Consider the following 20,030-nt stretch of genomic DNA (forward strand, 5'->3'; position numbering starts at 1 on the left):
ATACGTTAGTATCTTGTTTATCGGTAATAAATATAAATTAGCTGTCAACATTGCTCGTAATGTGATTTATGATGAAAGTGATCGTCCTTTTATTTCTGTATGCATTGTCTACATTGTTCGGAAGCTTGGTTCGGCGATTCGCGTTGACCTTTCCGTTTCGATAAGATAAACATAGTTACACAATCGCCACCTACTTAATAACAATCAATTAGATGAACAAAAGAAAGTTTTTAATGTTTACAAATAATACCGAATAGGAATACAATGATTGGAATATTGGAATGCATTAAATAAATATAGAATTTAATTACGACATGTACAAGACGTTAAGAGCGTCGGTGGCTTAGTGGTTTAAGCACTTGACTTGTAATCTACAGGTCTTGGGTTCGAATCCCGCCATGTACTAATGCGATTTTCAATTTTCTATAAATTCATATGTACATAACATACCCGACGTTCTTACGGTGAAGGGAAAATATCATGCATGCACGATACCTGCACATATCGGCGAAGAAATTCAAAGATATGTGTTAAGTCAACCAACCCGCACTTGGCTAGCGTAGTTAACTATGGCCTAGTCATACTTACGGCAGGCTCGTATAGTGAGCTGGGGATGATGATGATGAAGATGTTAGACGCACACGCTATGTTCTAATCAAATCATTAGAAGCTAGCCTTTCGTAGTCCGCGGTAGTTCTAAGATTCGCCTTTAAAAATATTTCCATGTAATTTTCAATATCTACATGTGATATAAGAGGGAGTTGCAAAATAAAACGAGGATGCATCCTCTCATCATATTTAAACTGAAATGAACGGATATGCACTCGCGTAGCTAACGCAGGCATGCGTGGAAGCAGGAAGTGTAGGGCTGTCACTATTGTAGGAAATATGACAAATGCTTTTACTTCTAAAATAAGGATTATTATAGTTTGTGCATTTTATATATTGAGGACGTTATAATAAGCTTTTAACTTGGTCTGTCCGTATAACATTTTTTAAAAAATCGATTACACATTAACATAATTTTATAGTTATAGTGAGAATAGAAAATAATGGATAATGCCTAAATACTACTAATACTAGTACTGCGAAACATCGATTTATATAAATATGAACAAACTGTTTTATAATCAAAAGACAATTATAACAATAAGAACTTTCATCACAAAAAAACTTTGGCAACCCTACCACCGTAGTATTACATGAGGATTATGATGTTTGCAGTTGTAATCGACAACCGGTTAAATAATTATAAATCAAAAGAATATATTTTAAACATGCATATAATAATTTTAAAGTATGGAAAGTAACTTTAATTAAAAGCATAAACATTAAAAGTACTTATATAATGGAAATAACCTATATTATATCTACTAAAGGAAGAGAAATAATTTATCGGCAATAATTTACAAGCTGTTATTAAAAACGGCAGAAACTGTTTACGTTCCACTTCAATAGATGCATTCGCTTTTAGTTGATCGACAAAACATTAATACACTAATCGGAATGTAAAACGATGCATTCCGGATTTACCGCAACAACGATCACGCTTGTGCCTCGTGAAAATACAAAAAAAAAATAATGTGATTACTTCCGACTAAACTGAATCGAATTCGGGGTGACGATTTTTTTTCGTCACTACAATCTGTTTGGAAAAGGTACCGTTAAAAAAAGATATGTCGATAGTATCTACACTTTTAAAGCTCTTTTTATGATGACTAAATTCTTTAAATTGTCGACCAATAGTATTCCAAATTACAGCAATTGCCTCCCAAAAGTATACTTGTTACGGTCAATCAACTCTATCTAATGTCTTTTTCCGTACATTCTGTAGTTTTCTAAGGTAATAAACTGTGACCACATTAAATTTCAATGTATGAAAAGCTTGAGAAAAAATGTAACATTAGACCAGTGTAACAGTTAGAAGGCATCGTATATTTAAATAATGGTCAATTTACGTCGGATAAAACAGCCAGATGAATCCGAGAGACAAGATCATAGGTAGGTCATAGGGACGGGCATTGAGTCGAAACGGCCGGGGCACCATTGCCCCCGCTTACGCGAACAATGCTCACCATTCAAGCCAAAATACCGGATAAGCCATAAAATATTCATAATTCCCGTAACAATGAAATCATACGAATCAATAGACTCGCATAAATAACTGCGTAAAAAGGCACAATACCCGAGTTATGTAGAATAGATTATTAGTGATCGTTTAGCCCCAAGCAATGTTTAAAGCCTGTAGCAAAATTTTATGATGAAATAAGGACGCAATTTTATTTAAATCCTGTTTGATCAGAGCATAGCAATCTTTTGTCCAATAAAAACGCAGTAATTAGTTAATATCGACAAGTTTAATTCATGTGTAATACAAGGCAAGATTCTTTCGCTTCTAAAGATACATAAAATAATAAAGCAAAGATAATTAAACGAACATTAATCTCAAAATCTCCATCAAGTAGAACTTAAGTACGCGTCGATGTAGCTGAATAGTTTTTTTTAAATGTAAGATACTCCGCAACGATACTAATTTATTGAGATAAAGATCTTCAAAATCTTCAAGACACTATCGCGAATGTATTGGCGGTTTCATTTTATGGGAGCTCTTTATTTTTGTCTTCTCATTGCTATTAATTTTATACGACGTCAGTCATCTCTAGTGTAGCATAATAAAAAAGCATATTTGTTGCTTAACAAAAGTCGAGTAATGATGTAAGCCTGACTCTATACTTGGACGTATATGTAATATTTAATCGAACACTGCAAAAAGTGTCTTAATTCGTTTCTTAGAATTAATACTGTATTAATTTGTTTTCATTGGAAGAATTAAACATAGTAAACAAAATTAAAGGGTTAATCCATCCATGCAACGTTTACATCTTTAGATGTTACTGTTTTGTCCGGTAAAAGAGAAAAAGACTTAAGTTAACCAAAAACATCTGATGTCAGTGCAATGCACAAATCATTTCCTGACAACCCTAAGTTTAACGAGTGACAAACAAAGGACGCATTGAGTGAACCGAACGGATCCCTTCACATAACAAAATAAACTTCATCGTAAATCCTACCCCTTATGCCGATTTTACTGCTAGACCAATAAATAAAGTCATTCGATTGCGGCGTATGTCGTGCAAAAAAAAAAAACTTTGTGTGGAATTCAATAATAGCTATATTACTTTCAACGGCAGCGCGTGCGCAGAGTCATATTTATTGCCTCGTATTTCTTGCAACTAGAGATGGAATTTGGACAATTGATCTACTCTGTGGAACTGAGCAAACGTTTATCGAGTGCGGTGATTGGGTCGCTTATTGACAGATGGCGAGCATAATAGGCTACGTCATTGTTAGCGAGGATATGGAACGCATTTCGGGGGGCATTTTTGCGTATTCATTTCGCTCAATCGAAATTTAGTTATTTTTCATAGCGTAATAACGGTACAAAGGTGGTGATTACTCATGTGGCATGCGTGAATGATCACTTATGCATTTGCCTATTACATCGACTGCAACATTTTTTACAGGCATGTTAAACTAGGTGATAAATGAGGATGATTTACAAAAGTTGAGTATTCCTGGATGAATTGGTAATTTTTTCTCATAAGTGATGACAAGATTGTCTTTTGCAAATTGGGGATAGTCTAAAACGGCAGAAGAATTGTATTCTAAAACGAAGTGCGTAATAGTGCAATGCGATAAATTTGAAGTTACGCTTAATGATTATAATCGAAATCGTAAGCGTCTGTTAGTTAGTACTAATGGTGAAATTGTTATAAAAGATTGCAGTAGTGTCGAGAGTAAATCGCGTTTATTGCGTGACGTCGTTTTAACACGAATAAGATGGAAAGATAATTGGATTAATGTCATAAATTACGTTGATTTATTACATCAAGATTACAATGTACCCGTGAAAAAGGCTTAAGTATGTTTTCTCTTTGTAGCAAAACAGTTTACATTCCTCTAAACGCTGAAGTACCATAAGTTTATTATTAAGAGAAATCTTCAGAAGATGTCATGATTTCTGGTGGCAAGATGTTACATGGGTTTAAATCAAAATTCTTTCGGTGACCAACATCGACTGCAGTAAAAGAGGGTTCAGTCGACAAGAACCATACAATCACCAATTCGCAATATTTGTAAGCAGGCATTTGATATCCCAAATTAAAATGTCGTTAAAAATATTTCATTTTAATTACAAATAAAACTTGTTTACAGTCCACGGTGACTTTACTGACATCAGAAACTATGGTAACAATTAAATGTTATTCATACCGGGGATAATATTCAAGTGAAGTCAAGTCGTGACACATCGTGGTTGCAGCGATTTGAGAATTTCTAACAAGTTTGCGGTGAGATGTTTTGAATTGCGGAAACTTAGGTTTGACGTCCTAGAACTTTAAGAATTAATAAAACACAAAGTAAATAGTGACAAATGAGTATTAGGCACATTCTCTCTCAGAAAAGAATGTGACAAGAAAGATAAGTAAAACTGGGACTCGTGGAAAAATTTTTTCGTACGGAATCTATAACGTAAGTTCTATGGATTATCAAGGAATGTAAAGAAAATATGTCACAGTATGGATTACTGGTCTACCAGTACGGTAGCGGTATCTGAACGTATATAACTGTATATGACCAAGCGGTCATTAAATTCCCATCGATATCAGCGAAACGAATTGATGGAAACATCTGTTCCTTACAAATGTATTGGCAAACAGAAACGTGCCATTTGCGGCTAATACCTTTATTAAATACAGTTGCAGAGTCAACGTTTATAAATCTATTTATTCAAGAGATTAATTAAAAACATACGAATGATTTCAGCGTCGAAATTCCGACGGAAGTAAAACGAAACACAAAAAGTCGTTCGTTAAGCAAATGTGACCTAATTACTATGCAAGGAAAAGTTGACGCCTAAAAACTCTAGCGAAGTTGTGGTTTTTACGTATTTATAAAAACATGTCTGATTTTTATACTGAAAAATGATTATTACATATTTAAAGAGAAACTTGCACTTTAGCAGGAAGCAGTTATTTTGTCCATTATTGTTTTTTACTTTAATAAAAATGAAATACTAACAATGTAAAATTTTGATCACTGCAATAGCGTTAATAATTAGAATATCATGGAACATTGGTGTAACCAAGGAGAGGCCCAGGGTAATAGCAACTGCTGCCTTCTACACAATCTAAAATGCAAAATACTAGATCTACGTCATACCAAGATGCTTACAATCCTTTAAAATCCACATGAGTAACTCTAACACTACTTGACAGTAGTAGACAAATATTGGATCACATTACGTTAAGCATTGAGTTAAGAATTTTAAAAAGATTTTTTACTACTAGCTTTTCTAGTGGAAAGATAATTACAGTTACTTTCGCAGATTCTACTATACACATTGCAGTGGGTAACCCTTGACACAAATTAATATGAGAGAGTTTGAGAAAGATAAAATCGTAACACCAAACCAATATTATTTATTGACATTCCATAAAGGCTTACTATAGCATCAACACAAAGAGATATCATTACAGATGATTGTTTCGTTTGATACATCGTGATCATCGCACGATGTTTAACATTATATCCGCAACAATGACCATTAATGGCGAAGTGAAAGCGAAAAGGATTGCGTTTGCAAAGACTCGTATAGAATGGTACATTAACTTCTCAAGCATTTTTAATAATTATATAGTTTACTTAAACCATTTTAATTTCTTTAAGAATTTGAAATTAGTGATAGAAAAGGGAGAATGTATGTAACTGATTGATGCCTTGGGATAGTTATGAATATAAATTTCACCTAAGTATAAAGAATGACCTCGAACATTCCTCAAGTATGTGACAAGAGCTTTCTTGTGTAAGCAATATGGTCGATATCAGCGTAAATTGATCTCGGACAAATGAGACGAGAGCACTTGGAGAGGTAAATATGCCCGTGGGCGAGGACACTACGTGATTCATTACGGACAGACGTCCCACTCTCGAATTTCAGAGCGGACAATAAGGATAATGATTTATGGAGATGTCAAAGGATCTCTGATCCAGTGTAGGTCATATTAAAAGTATAGATGTGTCTATAAAAGTTTTATTGCTTTTATACGATGTAATATCTAAAAACTCTACCATTTCTGATAATGTATTTTAATATGGTTCATTGTTAACATTCATAAAATAATAAATTCAAATCGCAAATGCAGTTGTATTTAATAATGAATACGGAATGTTTAGTCCTTAGTAATTAAGTTACGGTAACAGTTATTTGCTCCGTTGTTACCTTCAAAGGTGTGGTCTTTACCCGTTCGGCATGATTACGAAAATAACGCATATGCTGAATTGGAGTAATTGTTTGAGTTGTTTCAGTATAGAAGCAAATTTACGACGAACTGAACTATAAGAATAGTTTTTAATAACATTTGTATGTATAAATGGTGAATTAGTAGCATAAAAGTTAAGAATGTGTATATTAGAGGAAGTTTGAAAGTAGCGCCAGTGGTGGAGAAATTGAGAAGTAAAAGGTTAGCGTGGTATGGACATGTTATGCGACGAGACGATGGGGACATAAACCTGAAAGTGTTAAGAATGAATGTGGATGGCTACAAAGGAAGAGGAAGACCGAAGAAAGTATGGATGGATTGTGTGAAAAAGGATATGCTTAAGAAAGGTGTGGATTCAGATATGACGGCTGATAGAGCTGTATGGAAGAGCAACACATATTGTGCCGACCCTCCGTAAGGGATAAGGGCAAGTTGATGATGATGATGATGAATAGCTTCTTAATATTTTGAATGATTGAATGCAAAAAATAAATATACACATCTTACGACGCTCTCTTTTAGAAAATCTTCACTCAATCTTAACGAGTTAAAAACAATTGAGTCATTAATCTGACTTTTTTCAATTCTAAAACAAATTATAATTGGCGGGAAAGAAATTTCATTTTTAATTTGTACAAATTATAATATGGCGGCACCATAACACACAGATGATAATTAAAAGTGAGACTTCATGAGAACTTTGTACATTCAGTTTTAAAGGTTAATGTTTCATACTGCGACTGGCATATTTGAGGTTAGTTTATTGAGGTTAGTGTTGTGAGACGTTCTTAAATGAACTGTTGCTTATTACTTTAACTCGGTACGCACGAATGAGGATTAATTCTGTCCGTGTGGGTTTTTCTGCTTGAATTATGTGGAATATGCAGTTTGATGATCATCAAAGTGTTATAAGGTTACATGAGTTTGATACAACACTTATGCAATACCAACTTGTGGCTAGACGTCCGACATACAGGGATTTGTGGTCAACCAATGAGTTTCTATTTCTTAAGTTCTAAATAGCTATGATCACCTAGATTTGAGCTGAGAGAGTAGAGCAAAACGTATGCAAATGTTTGAAGCATTTTCAATAGTTTAACAGCATAAATTAGCGTTGTATTCTTTCTTGAAAATAAGTAAAACATAATAATAACAAAAATATTCAACAAAGACTAATGGATATAAGAAGAGCTTTTGGCTTGTTATTAGAGCTTTTAAATTCGTATAGTTTTTGAGCATGTTTGTAAAAAACGTTGCTTGTTTTTTTGCGACAATTATAAATCAATATTACATTCATGTCCTGTATAAGTTTGTGTGGTGAATTCAATCGTGAAACCAATGAGTTTATTAGAGCTTGGTAATCAATCGGCAGCTTGTACGGAATGTTTACACTTAGTTTTAGCGTGAAATCAATGACACGCATGACTTTAACCAAACTTTACTCGAGATATTTCTTAGAACTTTATTAGGATTGACGACCTTATTGCGGTTTTATGACTGTATGCTGAGAGAGCAAAGTTTGCGTCTTTTAGTTACAATTTTTAAATTCATTGAGGTTTTAATTTCATTCTCGAATAAATATGACTTTGGTTTGAATTTGTTATAAAAATCTTCATTTTTAATATTACTATTTTAATCTAAAACATAATCTATTTGTGGGATTCGTACCCATGACATGCACGGAGATCGCATCATCTAACCACTAAGCCACAAGTTCTTCAATAACACAGTATTTATTCCGTCTGTATTGTAAAAGCAACCAATAATAAACTGTAAAAGTGGTGACACGAAATTCGCGATGTTTTGGATAAATTAAGACCCAAATATTTTTGTTGTCGTTCGTAAACAAGAACTTGTTCCCAAAACAAGATTTAAGGACGCTGATTACCAAACTTCTTTAATTAAAGTAAGATAAGTGCAGTAATAGTGCCTATACGATATGTAAAACAAGTTAGCGAATATATGCCCTCACCATTTACCAGTGTGAACGAACCTTTATTGACGTATGCAGTCGGACGTCGTTATGCATGCACATACATATTCAAAGATCAGTCAGTTTCCATTTCGTGTGCGTAATCGGAAACGCATCAAAATATCCACAAACTTCAACAATCGATTTTCAACTGTATAGCCGAGTATTAAGTCTCAAATTAATTTAACATGTATGTTTGAGGTTTATTCGTTTTCGAATTACCCCCAACGAGGAAGGCGAAACGAGCAAAAAAGGGAATAAAAAGGCAATACGCTGAGTAAATGAACAGTGCAATGCGCGTTAAAGTGTTTCGGCGTTGCGACGACATGTACGGAAGTAAGCGATGGATACGCATCATAATAATAACATCGTTGCTATTGCGGTCATTGGTCATTGCACTGATGATCTCATGGAGTTCCTATAATTATTAGGAACATTCTAGACTAACAAATCACCATCAAAAATACATTTTTGAGGTTATGTTTTAGTAACAAAGAATTACGATATTACGTTAAATTATGTAATGACATAATATATGTTGGAAAGTTACATTACCTGGACAATGGAAAACCGTTTAGGAGATATAAAGGCTAACCGCATTAAGTTACTCTTACGCATTCATATCGCAACATACCACAAACGTTAGGACAAAGAATTTTTACACGATTTTCATATAACGTTACACTTACTGTAAAAATCATAACTTGGAATAATCAAAATTAACAAATAATTATTCACGCTATTTCATGAAGTTTTAATTAACCCTCTGTTTTCCTATTTTCTCAAATTAAATTAAAAAAGATTAATTGTTTACATTGATTGTTTGACGTCTCCGAAGAGAGGAAACAGTGGATAGGCCCCAGAGAATCGAAACATGTTAAATAGACGTAAAAATTACTTCAAATAAGACCATTTTAATGGTAGCTCTGTCTAGGAGCTTAGATAATATTGATTATTTAACTGTAAAACTTCGTAGGTGTAGTGAACACTTTTTATAAACTTAAACTTTTATTTTCATCTCTAAATTGACACGTTAATGACATCTGCCGATGAGAGGAGACCGTGTGGGGTGCTCTAGATGACAGATGTTACTGAGCATTAAGATGTGGTTTACTGTGAACGCGCAGCCCTCGTTATGATAGGGCTGTCATTAATCAAACAATATTTAAGACATATTGTATTAATTATGTTGTGATGTTAATTATTTAGATTTAAATTTTGTGAGGATCTTTCATTTTTCTAAATAATTTTAATTTTGACTAAAGAGAGTTATAAGAAGTATGTGTATGAATTGTGTTTGACATCTATACTAAAATAAAGAGGAAAAATTTGTATTTTTTATTGTTGTATGTATTCGATTCACGTAAAAAGTACTTGGTCGATTTCAAAAACTCTTTCACCATTAGAAAGGTAATTTATCTCTGAGTGACATAAGCTATATTTTTTTATTATTTTCTTCATTTCACGAGGGCGAAGTCTCGAGCAACGACTAGTACTCAATAAAAACGACAGGCAGGTAATCGCACCTGTTAATAGACGATCAATTCAAAGATAATGATAGCTTTTAAACTCATGTTCATATCTTATCTATAATTTACATAATTTAGCCAGATACGTAAAAAAAAAGATAAAAACGTAACTAGTTATTTTGTCTATATTAGAAATCTTCATACAAAACCTAATAATATTCTTATGATAGTTCTAATACAAGAGCAATATAGAATATCAAGTGATCACAATGAAACTATAATTAAACAATAATAATTACATTCCAAGAACTAGAAATGGCGATAACAAATCATCGTTAGTAACAAGTTCCCGTTAACCTATAAGTATAACATATATATCTAGCATACGAATGCAGCCCGGCCTGTGTTCGATAACTAAATCAAATATAATAAAATATCTCGCCATACAGATGCAAGTACCGCACTCCCTACCATCATTTTACCTGTCATTCTATAACCAATGTAAGAAAGGAAGCTCGATACCTCATCTCACATTATGTAGCCTTATGTGCATTATACATAATACATAAGTAAAGTGTAGTTTGCCTGTAACTAATGAAACGTAACGCAAAATGTAACATCCGTGTTATTGTAGGAAACTAAAATTATCGATGCATTATTTAATTATTCCATTCTCGAACACAAAACAATCACTGCACTAGTTTAGTAAAACATTCACACATGCAACGAAAAAAATGATAAAAGGACGGTAGCACAACTGACCTGTTAAACACGCTTACGATGACCATAGTAAACAATCCAGCAATACACACAAATATATAAATAAAAGTTTCTATCGTATAATAATCCATTAAATTATAATTGTCTTACGAAACAACAGCCACATTATCACATTAAATTAAAAACGTCAACAATTTTTTTTAGTTTATCCGCGCACGATACGTTACATTACGACAACTGACGCGTGCACTACGAACGGCGGCTAAAATTCAACTAAAGGTTTTCTGTGATTGGCGCTCGAACTATTCCCCGCCGCGAGACGCAATGCGTTTGCGCATACGCGCGTGGCTTACCAGTATTGTATCATTTTAAAAAACAAATAAAATTAAAAATAACCCACAAAACATAGTACATTTGGAGTTGTAATATAAGGCAGGCGTTTTATAAATATGTGCACAGATTCTTTGTTAAGTAAGGTTAGTTACGTTAAATTATGATGTCAAAATACACGAAAGTACTATCGTCTTGATAACATTACTAACTATCCCTTTACGGTAAGTATTCCTACTGTTCTGAATCTGAACATTGTTTGTCATACATTAGCCATCTCTAGGGTTACCATGTTAACAAAGTTCATTTTAAAAAGCAATGACAATGATTTTTATGTTTCTGGAAATATAACATAATTATTTTTCTCATTCCATTCGATTTATTGGTTCTAATCTAATATGTAAATGCAAGTTACAAAATAACTGATAAAGGTCACGATTGGTCGTTGGCATTACAAAGTCAAGGCGAGATACATCTGCATATTTGTTTTTTTTTGTAGCCGTAACGATATTTTTTCATATTCTGAATCTATTCTGAATCAACAGGACTATTCCTAGATATAAACAGGATTTGGTTACCGTCCGCCTGTCAGTCATATTGATGCGACTCGACTCCGCTACTTCGCGACGCATACAAATGCTCATGTTCGTCATCTTTAGACCTGCTCCAACATTCTGCATAAGAACTGTAGTGATATACAAACGGCCTGCAATAAATACTGCACCATTTAGAGAAATGCGCTTGTAAAAGCACCATAGTCCTTAAAAGCGCTTGCTTGTAACATTTATCTCTACTGATGTGGTCATATTGAAAATTAGTGCCAGCTTATTTTTTTCTGTTTTACAAAATAGAGACAAAAAAAGTATTAAGACAAAGGTCAAGACAGCCAAACCTTACAGTTATATGGAATTTATGTAGTTCACTATATTAGTTTGACTATGTTAGTACAGTCAGTTTTATAAATATGTCTACATTTTTAACACTTTAGAAAATTGTTTAGAACTTCAGTTTCAAATGTGTTTGTAACTAAGTATTCTTTAATAATGTGTATTTAATAAGTGGTTGGAAGCATACGAATGAATATTATGGGATTTTAATTTTTTGAGACCGAAGGCATAAACATAATTTTTGCAGCTGACTGTACAAAGAACAAAGCAATGGTAATAAAACAGTAGCAGCTTAAATTACGAGCATCATGTGACAAGTGTATGTACCGTTGTATAGATTTGCACAGATTTGATTTTAATGCTTTAAATTCTGGAATGATTTTTATCGAATTCAATAAGTGAGTCATAGGATTGTTCAAATATATAAATTACGTAATATTTTGATGTTTCTAGCCACCGATGAACAAACGTCTGAGTGTAAACTATAACTATTCAATGCAAAAGTACAATATCATTGTGAATTATATTAAATATTTTTCGAAATCCGAATGTCTTTAGCAGCCCTAAATAGAAATAAGTAACAACATTTATCAAATGAAACAATAATCAATTGAATCTATTTCATTTATCAAAACGATAATAAAATAAAGAGTTAAGAATCGTAATTGAATTTACAGATTCAAAACCAGACCCAGTATTTTTACCTTTGTTAGCGAAACAAGACAATATATCAAAAACATTTTCTAGATCCAATTAGGGATGTGCTTTCAAAAACCAAATAAGTAGCCTTTGAGTGATTTATGTTAAGGAACAATTTAGAACAAATAAAAATGTCACCGCTAAATTCCGTTCATTTATGCTAACCATACAATCAAATCGACACCACCACATTAATCCGTTGAGGTGCACCCCTAGGAGAGCTTTTATCGAGATCTTACAATCTCCCAATTTAGCAACCCAGTTTGATTGTTGACAATTGGGGAGGGTTGTGGCGCCCCGCGGCGAGCAAATCGAGGTCATCGTACTAGTATGCGACCACCTGTACAAGAACTGATAAAACAACAAACACTGTTCTTCCCAAAATGGTAATTGCACCAAATTTTAATAGGGTTGCCATTACAATTATAATTTGGAGTTAGGAGTTACGACCATTGTATAGTGACTGTTGGATTCGATGACTTTAATATTAAATCAGTTATCAATGTCTCTTGAAGTTTGTACAACTGAATTTCGTATACATATTTAACTCATGAGAATGCGGATAAAAAAAAAAAACAAAAAAAAATACGTACTATGACTTCGTTCTCGATATTTCGAAATCTCAAATGTTATATCTCTATCAAAACGAATAATTGTTAAAAAATATTGTAGTTGCTTAGTATTACAAATTATACGGTTACCGTAACCCTCGTTGGTAAATACAAAACGTACCAATAATGTAAAGCGCTTGCCTTGATTGTATAAAACTGGGAGTAAATTACTTCAAAATGAAGGAGTCTTCAGCAAAGCGCTTCCTCTATAATTTTCCGACGTCGGAGGCTTGCTGTGGAAATAATTGGATATTGGAAATTGTTTTTAACGAGCGCGAAGTACTCCGCCGGAATGTTTCCGACCACGGTCAATACAAAATTTTGTTTTCCTCTATAGTTACAATAATTTTAATAAATGTAAATAAAACAATAAGATTCTTTTAATAAAAATTAGTGTGATTTTTTATCTGTGGAAGCAGATTGTTATGATACTCTTAAACATTCTTTCATCTCCTAAGGACTGCAATAATCCATTTGAACCGTTATTCTTGAAGATCAAAAGGTGAATGACCTTCCCAAATTACTTTAATAACTCATCGATGTAGTTAAGGTCTTAACAAAAGACTGTCTTAAAAGGTCTATAGAGTCGCAATGTTTCTTTTGTTTGTTCGATGACATGATTAATTTGTACTTAGGTTTTATGAGTAGATAATAATAGGTTATAATATAAACTGAACACGTCCTCAATAATTTTAATCGTGGTCAAGCGCTAGCTTAAAAAACTTAAAAAAAATATATATTGTCATTTATCCTTCAAAGCTTGTTAATTTGTTAACCTCAATGTAGATCCGATTTGAGGTATAATTATGTCAATATGGGTTTTAGGTTGGGTTAGTATACAGGAATCGTTGTTTGCCTTATTCGTTGCTGAACTTTCGGGATCTTTGCTTGTATTTATTGGGTTTATTTGTTGTGTTAACAACCTTTTTGTGATGCGTAGTGAAATATACAGAAAGAAATGTTAGGTTTAATACTTTATTAACTTTTCTTGAGTACATATGTGGTCTTATAAACAAAAAAAATGTAAGGCTAGGTTAACTTTGTTCTTTTAACTAAAATAATAATAAATGGTTTAAAAAAAAACTCGCTACCAAAAAAATTTCAATTAAAAGGAAAAATATGTGATCACATTAATAAAAAACCACACTCCGTTGGACATTTTCACATTGCGTGTTAATACACATTTTTCCGACTCTAGATTCTTTTTTAATATACTACTTTATAATAACGATTTACGTTTTGATACTATGCGTGCAAGAATCTCATTCTTAATTCGAATTAGAGGATGATAATCTTGACACTTTCGATGTTCGTTATAACTCACGAGTTTTTCATGTGATGAGACATACCTGGAAAGAAAAAGAAATTTAGTTAAAAAATTGAATGTTTTACTGAAACATGTAGTTAAGTTTCGCACGGCATTTGACAGACGTTAATAGTATGAGATAAATAAATTTTTGTTAGGACAAAATAATTACTGCTTGTCGCCAACCCTATTTGGCTACATCAACCGTCCATTTAATGAAAAATTTTGACGAAAACGGGCAAAGTTGAATAGGAGCGTTAAAAGAAAGAACATCAACAAACTTGCCCTAAATATAGTAATACTAATAATGATAGAGTGCTCCTAACTACAAAATTGCAAATAAACATTGGTTTAACTCGACTTTAATCTGTGATTCATCAATTGAAAAATAATGTAAATTGTTCACACGTTCATCAGTGATGCATAAATCTAGTTCAGATGTATATAGATATTTTATATTAGATGTCCGCGAATCCGGTTTTCGCAGATGCGGCGAACCACGCACCTGATGTTCAATTGTTACATTTGCAACTAGTTTTAAATCTTGTTTCATTTCACAGAGATTCCGATGAGAACATCTACAAGTTGGAACTGACCGACTTTATTTTAAACGTATTAATTAAACTTAGATATCTATAATGATTTCTAGCAATTTCTTAATCTATACTAATATTATAAGAAGGAAAGATTTGTTTATTTTTTATGTTTTGTAATAACTTAAAAACTACTGGTCCGAATACAAAAAATCTTTCACCGTTAAAAAGCTATCACTGAGTATACGGCAATACATTGTTTTTTTTTTTTTAATTTCACACAGACTACATCGCGAGCGACGGCTAGTAATAATCTAAAGTTACCAAATGAAAACGTTCCTAGGAAGTTCTACCATCATCGTATGGACACTACAAATTTAATATATTTAGATAGTTCATAGATAATATAACAATTTAAATTGTTTAAATATCCATTGATTATGTGAATAAAAATGAATTAAAGCTTGTTAGTTTTGTTACTATAACACCGTATAAATTTATCTTCGAATACTTTAGCGCAAAGGTGAAATCGTAGCGAGATATAAAGGAGTCGTAGTCACGAACTTGTTATTTTTATGGAGCATTACCAAATTCTAAGACGGACTTCAAACAGGGGTTGCTCGTTATCTCTTGGACAGTGAATTAACACAATGGTATTTATCCCGTGACCCATTGCCACTGATACGCATAGAAGTGTTCCCACAAAACTACAATAGAGCATAAAAGGATGCTGTTATTCACACAGTTAACTCTTCATTGTAAAAAATTTCAAATTAACAAACGCATGCTTACAGGTTGTAAGATTACTTATTTTGGGTTCCGTCAACTTTAGCCATGATATATTTCGATTTACTATTTTTTAGTTAATTTTTTTTCTAGCATTGGAAAGATATTCTTCTTCCTTAGCTTTTTGAAAACGGATGCCTCTTAAGAGCGCGCACACTCCTTTGACTTTGACACAATTGTTTAATCTCGCTTTGATTCCTATAAGCTTATATGGAGATGCGCACACTACTCGATTTTTTTTCAGACGGTTCGGACAACTGTTATGCGATAGTTAAGTCAAGGACGTGCGGCAGCTCTAACCTATTACTGTATTTACATAGTTTAGCTTTTGGATTATTAAATAGCTATATCTCGGTAATTAAAAACTGCTTTTACGGACCAATATAAAATAATTATAAATGTAATTACTGACGCCCTAATCAATATTGTAAACACTTAAAACACTTAAGAATGTTACAAATATTGTACGGAATTCGAAACATTACATATGCAATGAATTAAGTAAAGAAAGGGACAAGTGTGTAAGAATGCTTACAATGGGAACAAAAAAATCAAACAACAGTGTTCAAACCGACCCTTCTTTAAAATACTCTAAGATCACTGACCTCTTTTACTGTGTAATACCACTTTTATGAATTGAAATTATTCATAAAGCTATACTAATATTGTCAGAATATATTCATTATATAATGCCACAAGTTTGCAAAAAATGCCAACTCCTATGTTGTTAAAGTCTACGGAGAACATATCATTTATTAATTTTGCAGAAACATGTTGTTTCCTTTTAATATTTTCATTTATAATCTAACTTCCTTGGATAAAATTCAAGACGGAGAGACGTGTAAATTAAGTGAAGAGTAGCGTTGAGTAATTAATGTTTCTTGTAATACTGCGTGGGTGAAAGAGAATTGAACTCACGACTTTCCAGTGGCAGAACATAAGATCTCACTTAATGGAGAAATATCATTATTAGCAAAAGCAAGCAATACATTTTAGACATAATATTACTTGTCAATTGAGAATACCGCTCGATAAAATGTGCCTAGACATAAAAAATAATTGCACTTTTGACTTCATTCTTTATATTAAAGAAACTAGCTGTTGCTCGCGACTATAAATATAGTTTATATTGCTTATTGATAACTTAGGTTTCTAATGGTTAAAGAATTTTTTTAAATCGGTCCAGTGATTTTTGAGTTATTTCATTCCACAAAAAAAATCCTCTCTTTAACATTGGTACATAAATAAAAAGAATAATATTAATATTATTGTCTCATATTGTACTAAGACACGATATTATTCTTGTCGTATCTTTCTTTCTGTTTAAAAATTCAACGAGTACTGCAACATATTCAATTTAAAATGTTTCATATTTCTGCAAAATGCGCATGAAAACTCAACGTCCGCACCTTACCTTGGCGATGAAACGACATCCATTTATTAGATGATACGATGCTCTAAGTAGCTGAGCTTTGACCTGGCACTTAATCTGATAGAATTCCGATACCCGTCTTCTCTCACGGGAACTAACTTCGAACATTACTATGTAGGTCAAGATATCAACTAAATACCGGGTTGCATCTGGAAAGTGTTAAGTGTTACATAGCCGAGGATGAATTTTTAGAGGTGTTAAAATTGTCTATAAAATTAAGTTTAAAATTTCTATCTATTATATGCTCTACCCCAATTTTACAGTAATGTCCTTAAAATTAGATAACACAATGGAAAATACAGTTACGTAATTTTTTTAATTTGCTTATAGTTATTTGAATATTGGTATCAAAATGTTTTGATTTCCTTAAAAATTATCACACCTATTGCTCAAATGACCTTAATCTCGTAAGCGTTGTGTTAAAAATATAATTTGTAACGGCGTTTGTGAAATCCCTAAAGTTTGGTGTTCCCCTCAAAAGTCGAGTATTAAATTACTCTGACCACCGCGACTCAGAAATTTTGAGGGTCCTGCAATGAATTTTTGAGATTTGAATTAGAATAAGGGTTGTCCCTTTTGTTAGTTATGCATTCCTTTGTATTCTGTCACAAAGAATTTTGTATCTGTATTAGAAGGGCTTTTGGCGCCAAAGCCGGGATATAGAATAAAAAACGTTACGTTTTTTTTATAGAAAATGAATTTGATAGATTAGATTTTATTTTGTAATCGAATAATAGACTACATTAATATACTCGAAATATATTCTGTTTTGTTTTAGTAAAATAAAAAGTATTTGGTATAATTTTATGTTTAATAAATTAAATTGTTATTTAATATATTCTACGAAAAAAAAAACCGGCAACAACATTTAGTTATATTTTTTATTAATAAGTCAGGAAATACAAATGATCTAACTAAACATAATAACAGCTATCATTAGTAACTATTAGGTACTTTTAATTGTAGATTTACAAATGTTGATATGCAAATTTAGCAAATTGTTACACAAATTAAATTAAATCAAGCCTTGTTCGAATTGTTAAATTAAGGTGTTCTTACGTATATTATCATAATTGGAGCAACAAAGCGTAAAACAGTGAAGGGCTTACGGGGACCGCGTGTAATCTACAATAACCAAGGGTTAGTGTGAATAAGGGACTGCATTTCAAATAAAATGGCCCTAAATACAAGTAGATAAAGTTCTAATATTACTTCGAGCTGTCATTTTTAATCCAATAGGTCATCGACCTGATTGAAAACATAGTAATTCTGCACCATCATTTTTTTACTTGGTGGATTTTCATTTCTCAATGTTGGTACACTAAAGACTCCTTGACCAACATAAAAAAAATAATTAAATCCCGTTCTCACGTGACGACGCAGCGCAAATGCCGGTAGCATTTCATTTATTTATTTCCGACGTTTATTAATATATAACTCACAACCCTCATAAATAAGCATCGACGATGGAATTATTGCGATCTTATCTACAAGGTGAAAATATTTCTCGAAAACGCATCGTATGGGTAAGTACTTTTGTTGTTAGTATAATGCTTTATTGTTTAAAATTGGCAAATACCTACAAATTCAAGACGGAAATTTTGTACTCTCTTTGTATTAGACATAGTTATTTAATCTTAAAAAGGAAAAAGATAGATTCTTAGTAAGATTAATTAAATCATACACTAATTTATACTATTATAATAAAGCGTAAACACACACTTCTTTGTTGCCTAAAATGTCAGCAATTACAACATATTTTTGAATAATTCTTTTTTTGAATAAAAAGTCTTACACTTACGTCACGCTTTAGGCTATATATTTTCACGCCATTAAACTTAGGGGGTAAATATTTTGGATAAAACCCCTAATGAGGGAAAGAGACCATAAGTTGCTGCCAACATTAAGGAAGCAAGGTTATTATGGTAACGGTAAATATGACATGCAATTGAGAATGTGACAAATGTAAACAATAAAATAAAGTTTATATAATATCATGCGAATGAAATCGCACGGGAACAGCTAGTCTTAATTACAAAGGCTTGAAGAGCTATCAACAATAACAAAACCATTCCTAATAGCAAGTTCAAGCAATAAAGTAATGAACAAACAGGGCCGGTTGAGGTTATAAAAATAACATTATTACTGTAACCAATAAAATAACAGCGGCCAAATTGAAAGAGGGCGACGGTTTTATGGAGTAATAAAGTATGAGTGTAAATAATTGTTAGTTCACAGTGTTGCCCTTTTTCTCTACTTAGTTTTGCTAGGTTTTCATTAATCGTAATAATTAATTACTAATTTTTCATCTATATACTAATATTAAGAAAAAGGTTTGTATATTTGTATGTATGGAAATAACTCGAAAACTATTGGGCCGGTTTAAAAAAATCTATCTCCATTAAAAAGTCATGTTATCACTGAGTAACATAGGCTATGTTTTTAAATTTCACTTGGCTGATGTCGCGAGCCATAATTAGTTCAAATATAAATGTGTTAAAATCATAAAAAAAACTTCGTTTATACTTTTTTTTTCTGGAAAATGTATATGTAAACCAAAATAAGATAATAGAGAACAAACCAAAGTACGATTTCGACCATATGGCCATGTAGTTATGAGTTTTAGAACGTCTTATAAAGAATACCATTTAAAACAGGTAATGAAGGTCGGCTCCCTCGGGATGGACATTGTCCTCATCGTTAGGCTCTTTTTCGGCTATAACGTAAAGGAACTCATTTTATCCCTCGTTGATTTTAGTATCTGCGATCGGATTTGAGGACTTTATTTTTGTCCTTTTAAAACAAGATTGTTAATACATTACGCTTGCAAATGAACCGTATTATAGTAATCGATTTCTAGGTCATTGAATTAACTTTTTGACCGACTTCCCAAAAGAAGGAGGTACTCAATTCGTCTGTATGTTTTTTTTTTTTTATTTTTTTTTTATGTGTGTTACGGCATAAC

At 32.4% G+C, this 20,030-nt stretch overlaps 1 protein-coding gene across 5 annotated transcripts in view; it reads right to left on the reverse strand.

The window, feature by feature from the left end:
• LOC106105193 (rap1 GTPase-activating protein 1) overlaps nt 1-20,030 on the reverse strand; it is a 197,409-nt gene that overhangs the window by 103,252 nt on the left and 74,127 nt on the right. For 3 of the 5 annotated variants that reach the window (XM_013285459.1, XM_013285461.1, XM_013285456.1), the window contains exon 1: nt 10,524-10,749. The exons of the other annotated variants lie outside the window; for them this stretch is intronic. In XM_013285459.1, coding sequence (XP_013140913.1) covers nt 10,524-10,612 — 89 coding nt within the window. In that variant the 5' untranslated portion in view covers nt 10,613-10,749. Of the gene's footprint in view, nt 1-10,523; nt 10,750-20,030 lie in introns of those variants that run through there. 5 annotated transcript variants of the gene reach the window in all.

This window comes from Papilio polytes, unplaced genomic scaffold, assembly GCF_000836215.1.
Source record: "Papilio polytes unplaced genomic scaffold, Ppol_1.0 DF823177.1, whole genome shotgun sequence".
Lineage (NCBI taxonomy): Eukaryota > Metazoa > Arthropoda > Insecta > Lepidoptera > Papilionidae > Papilio > Papilio polytes.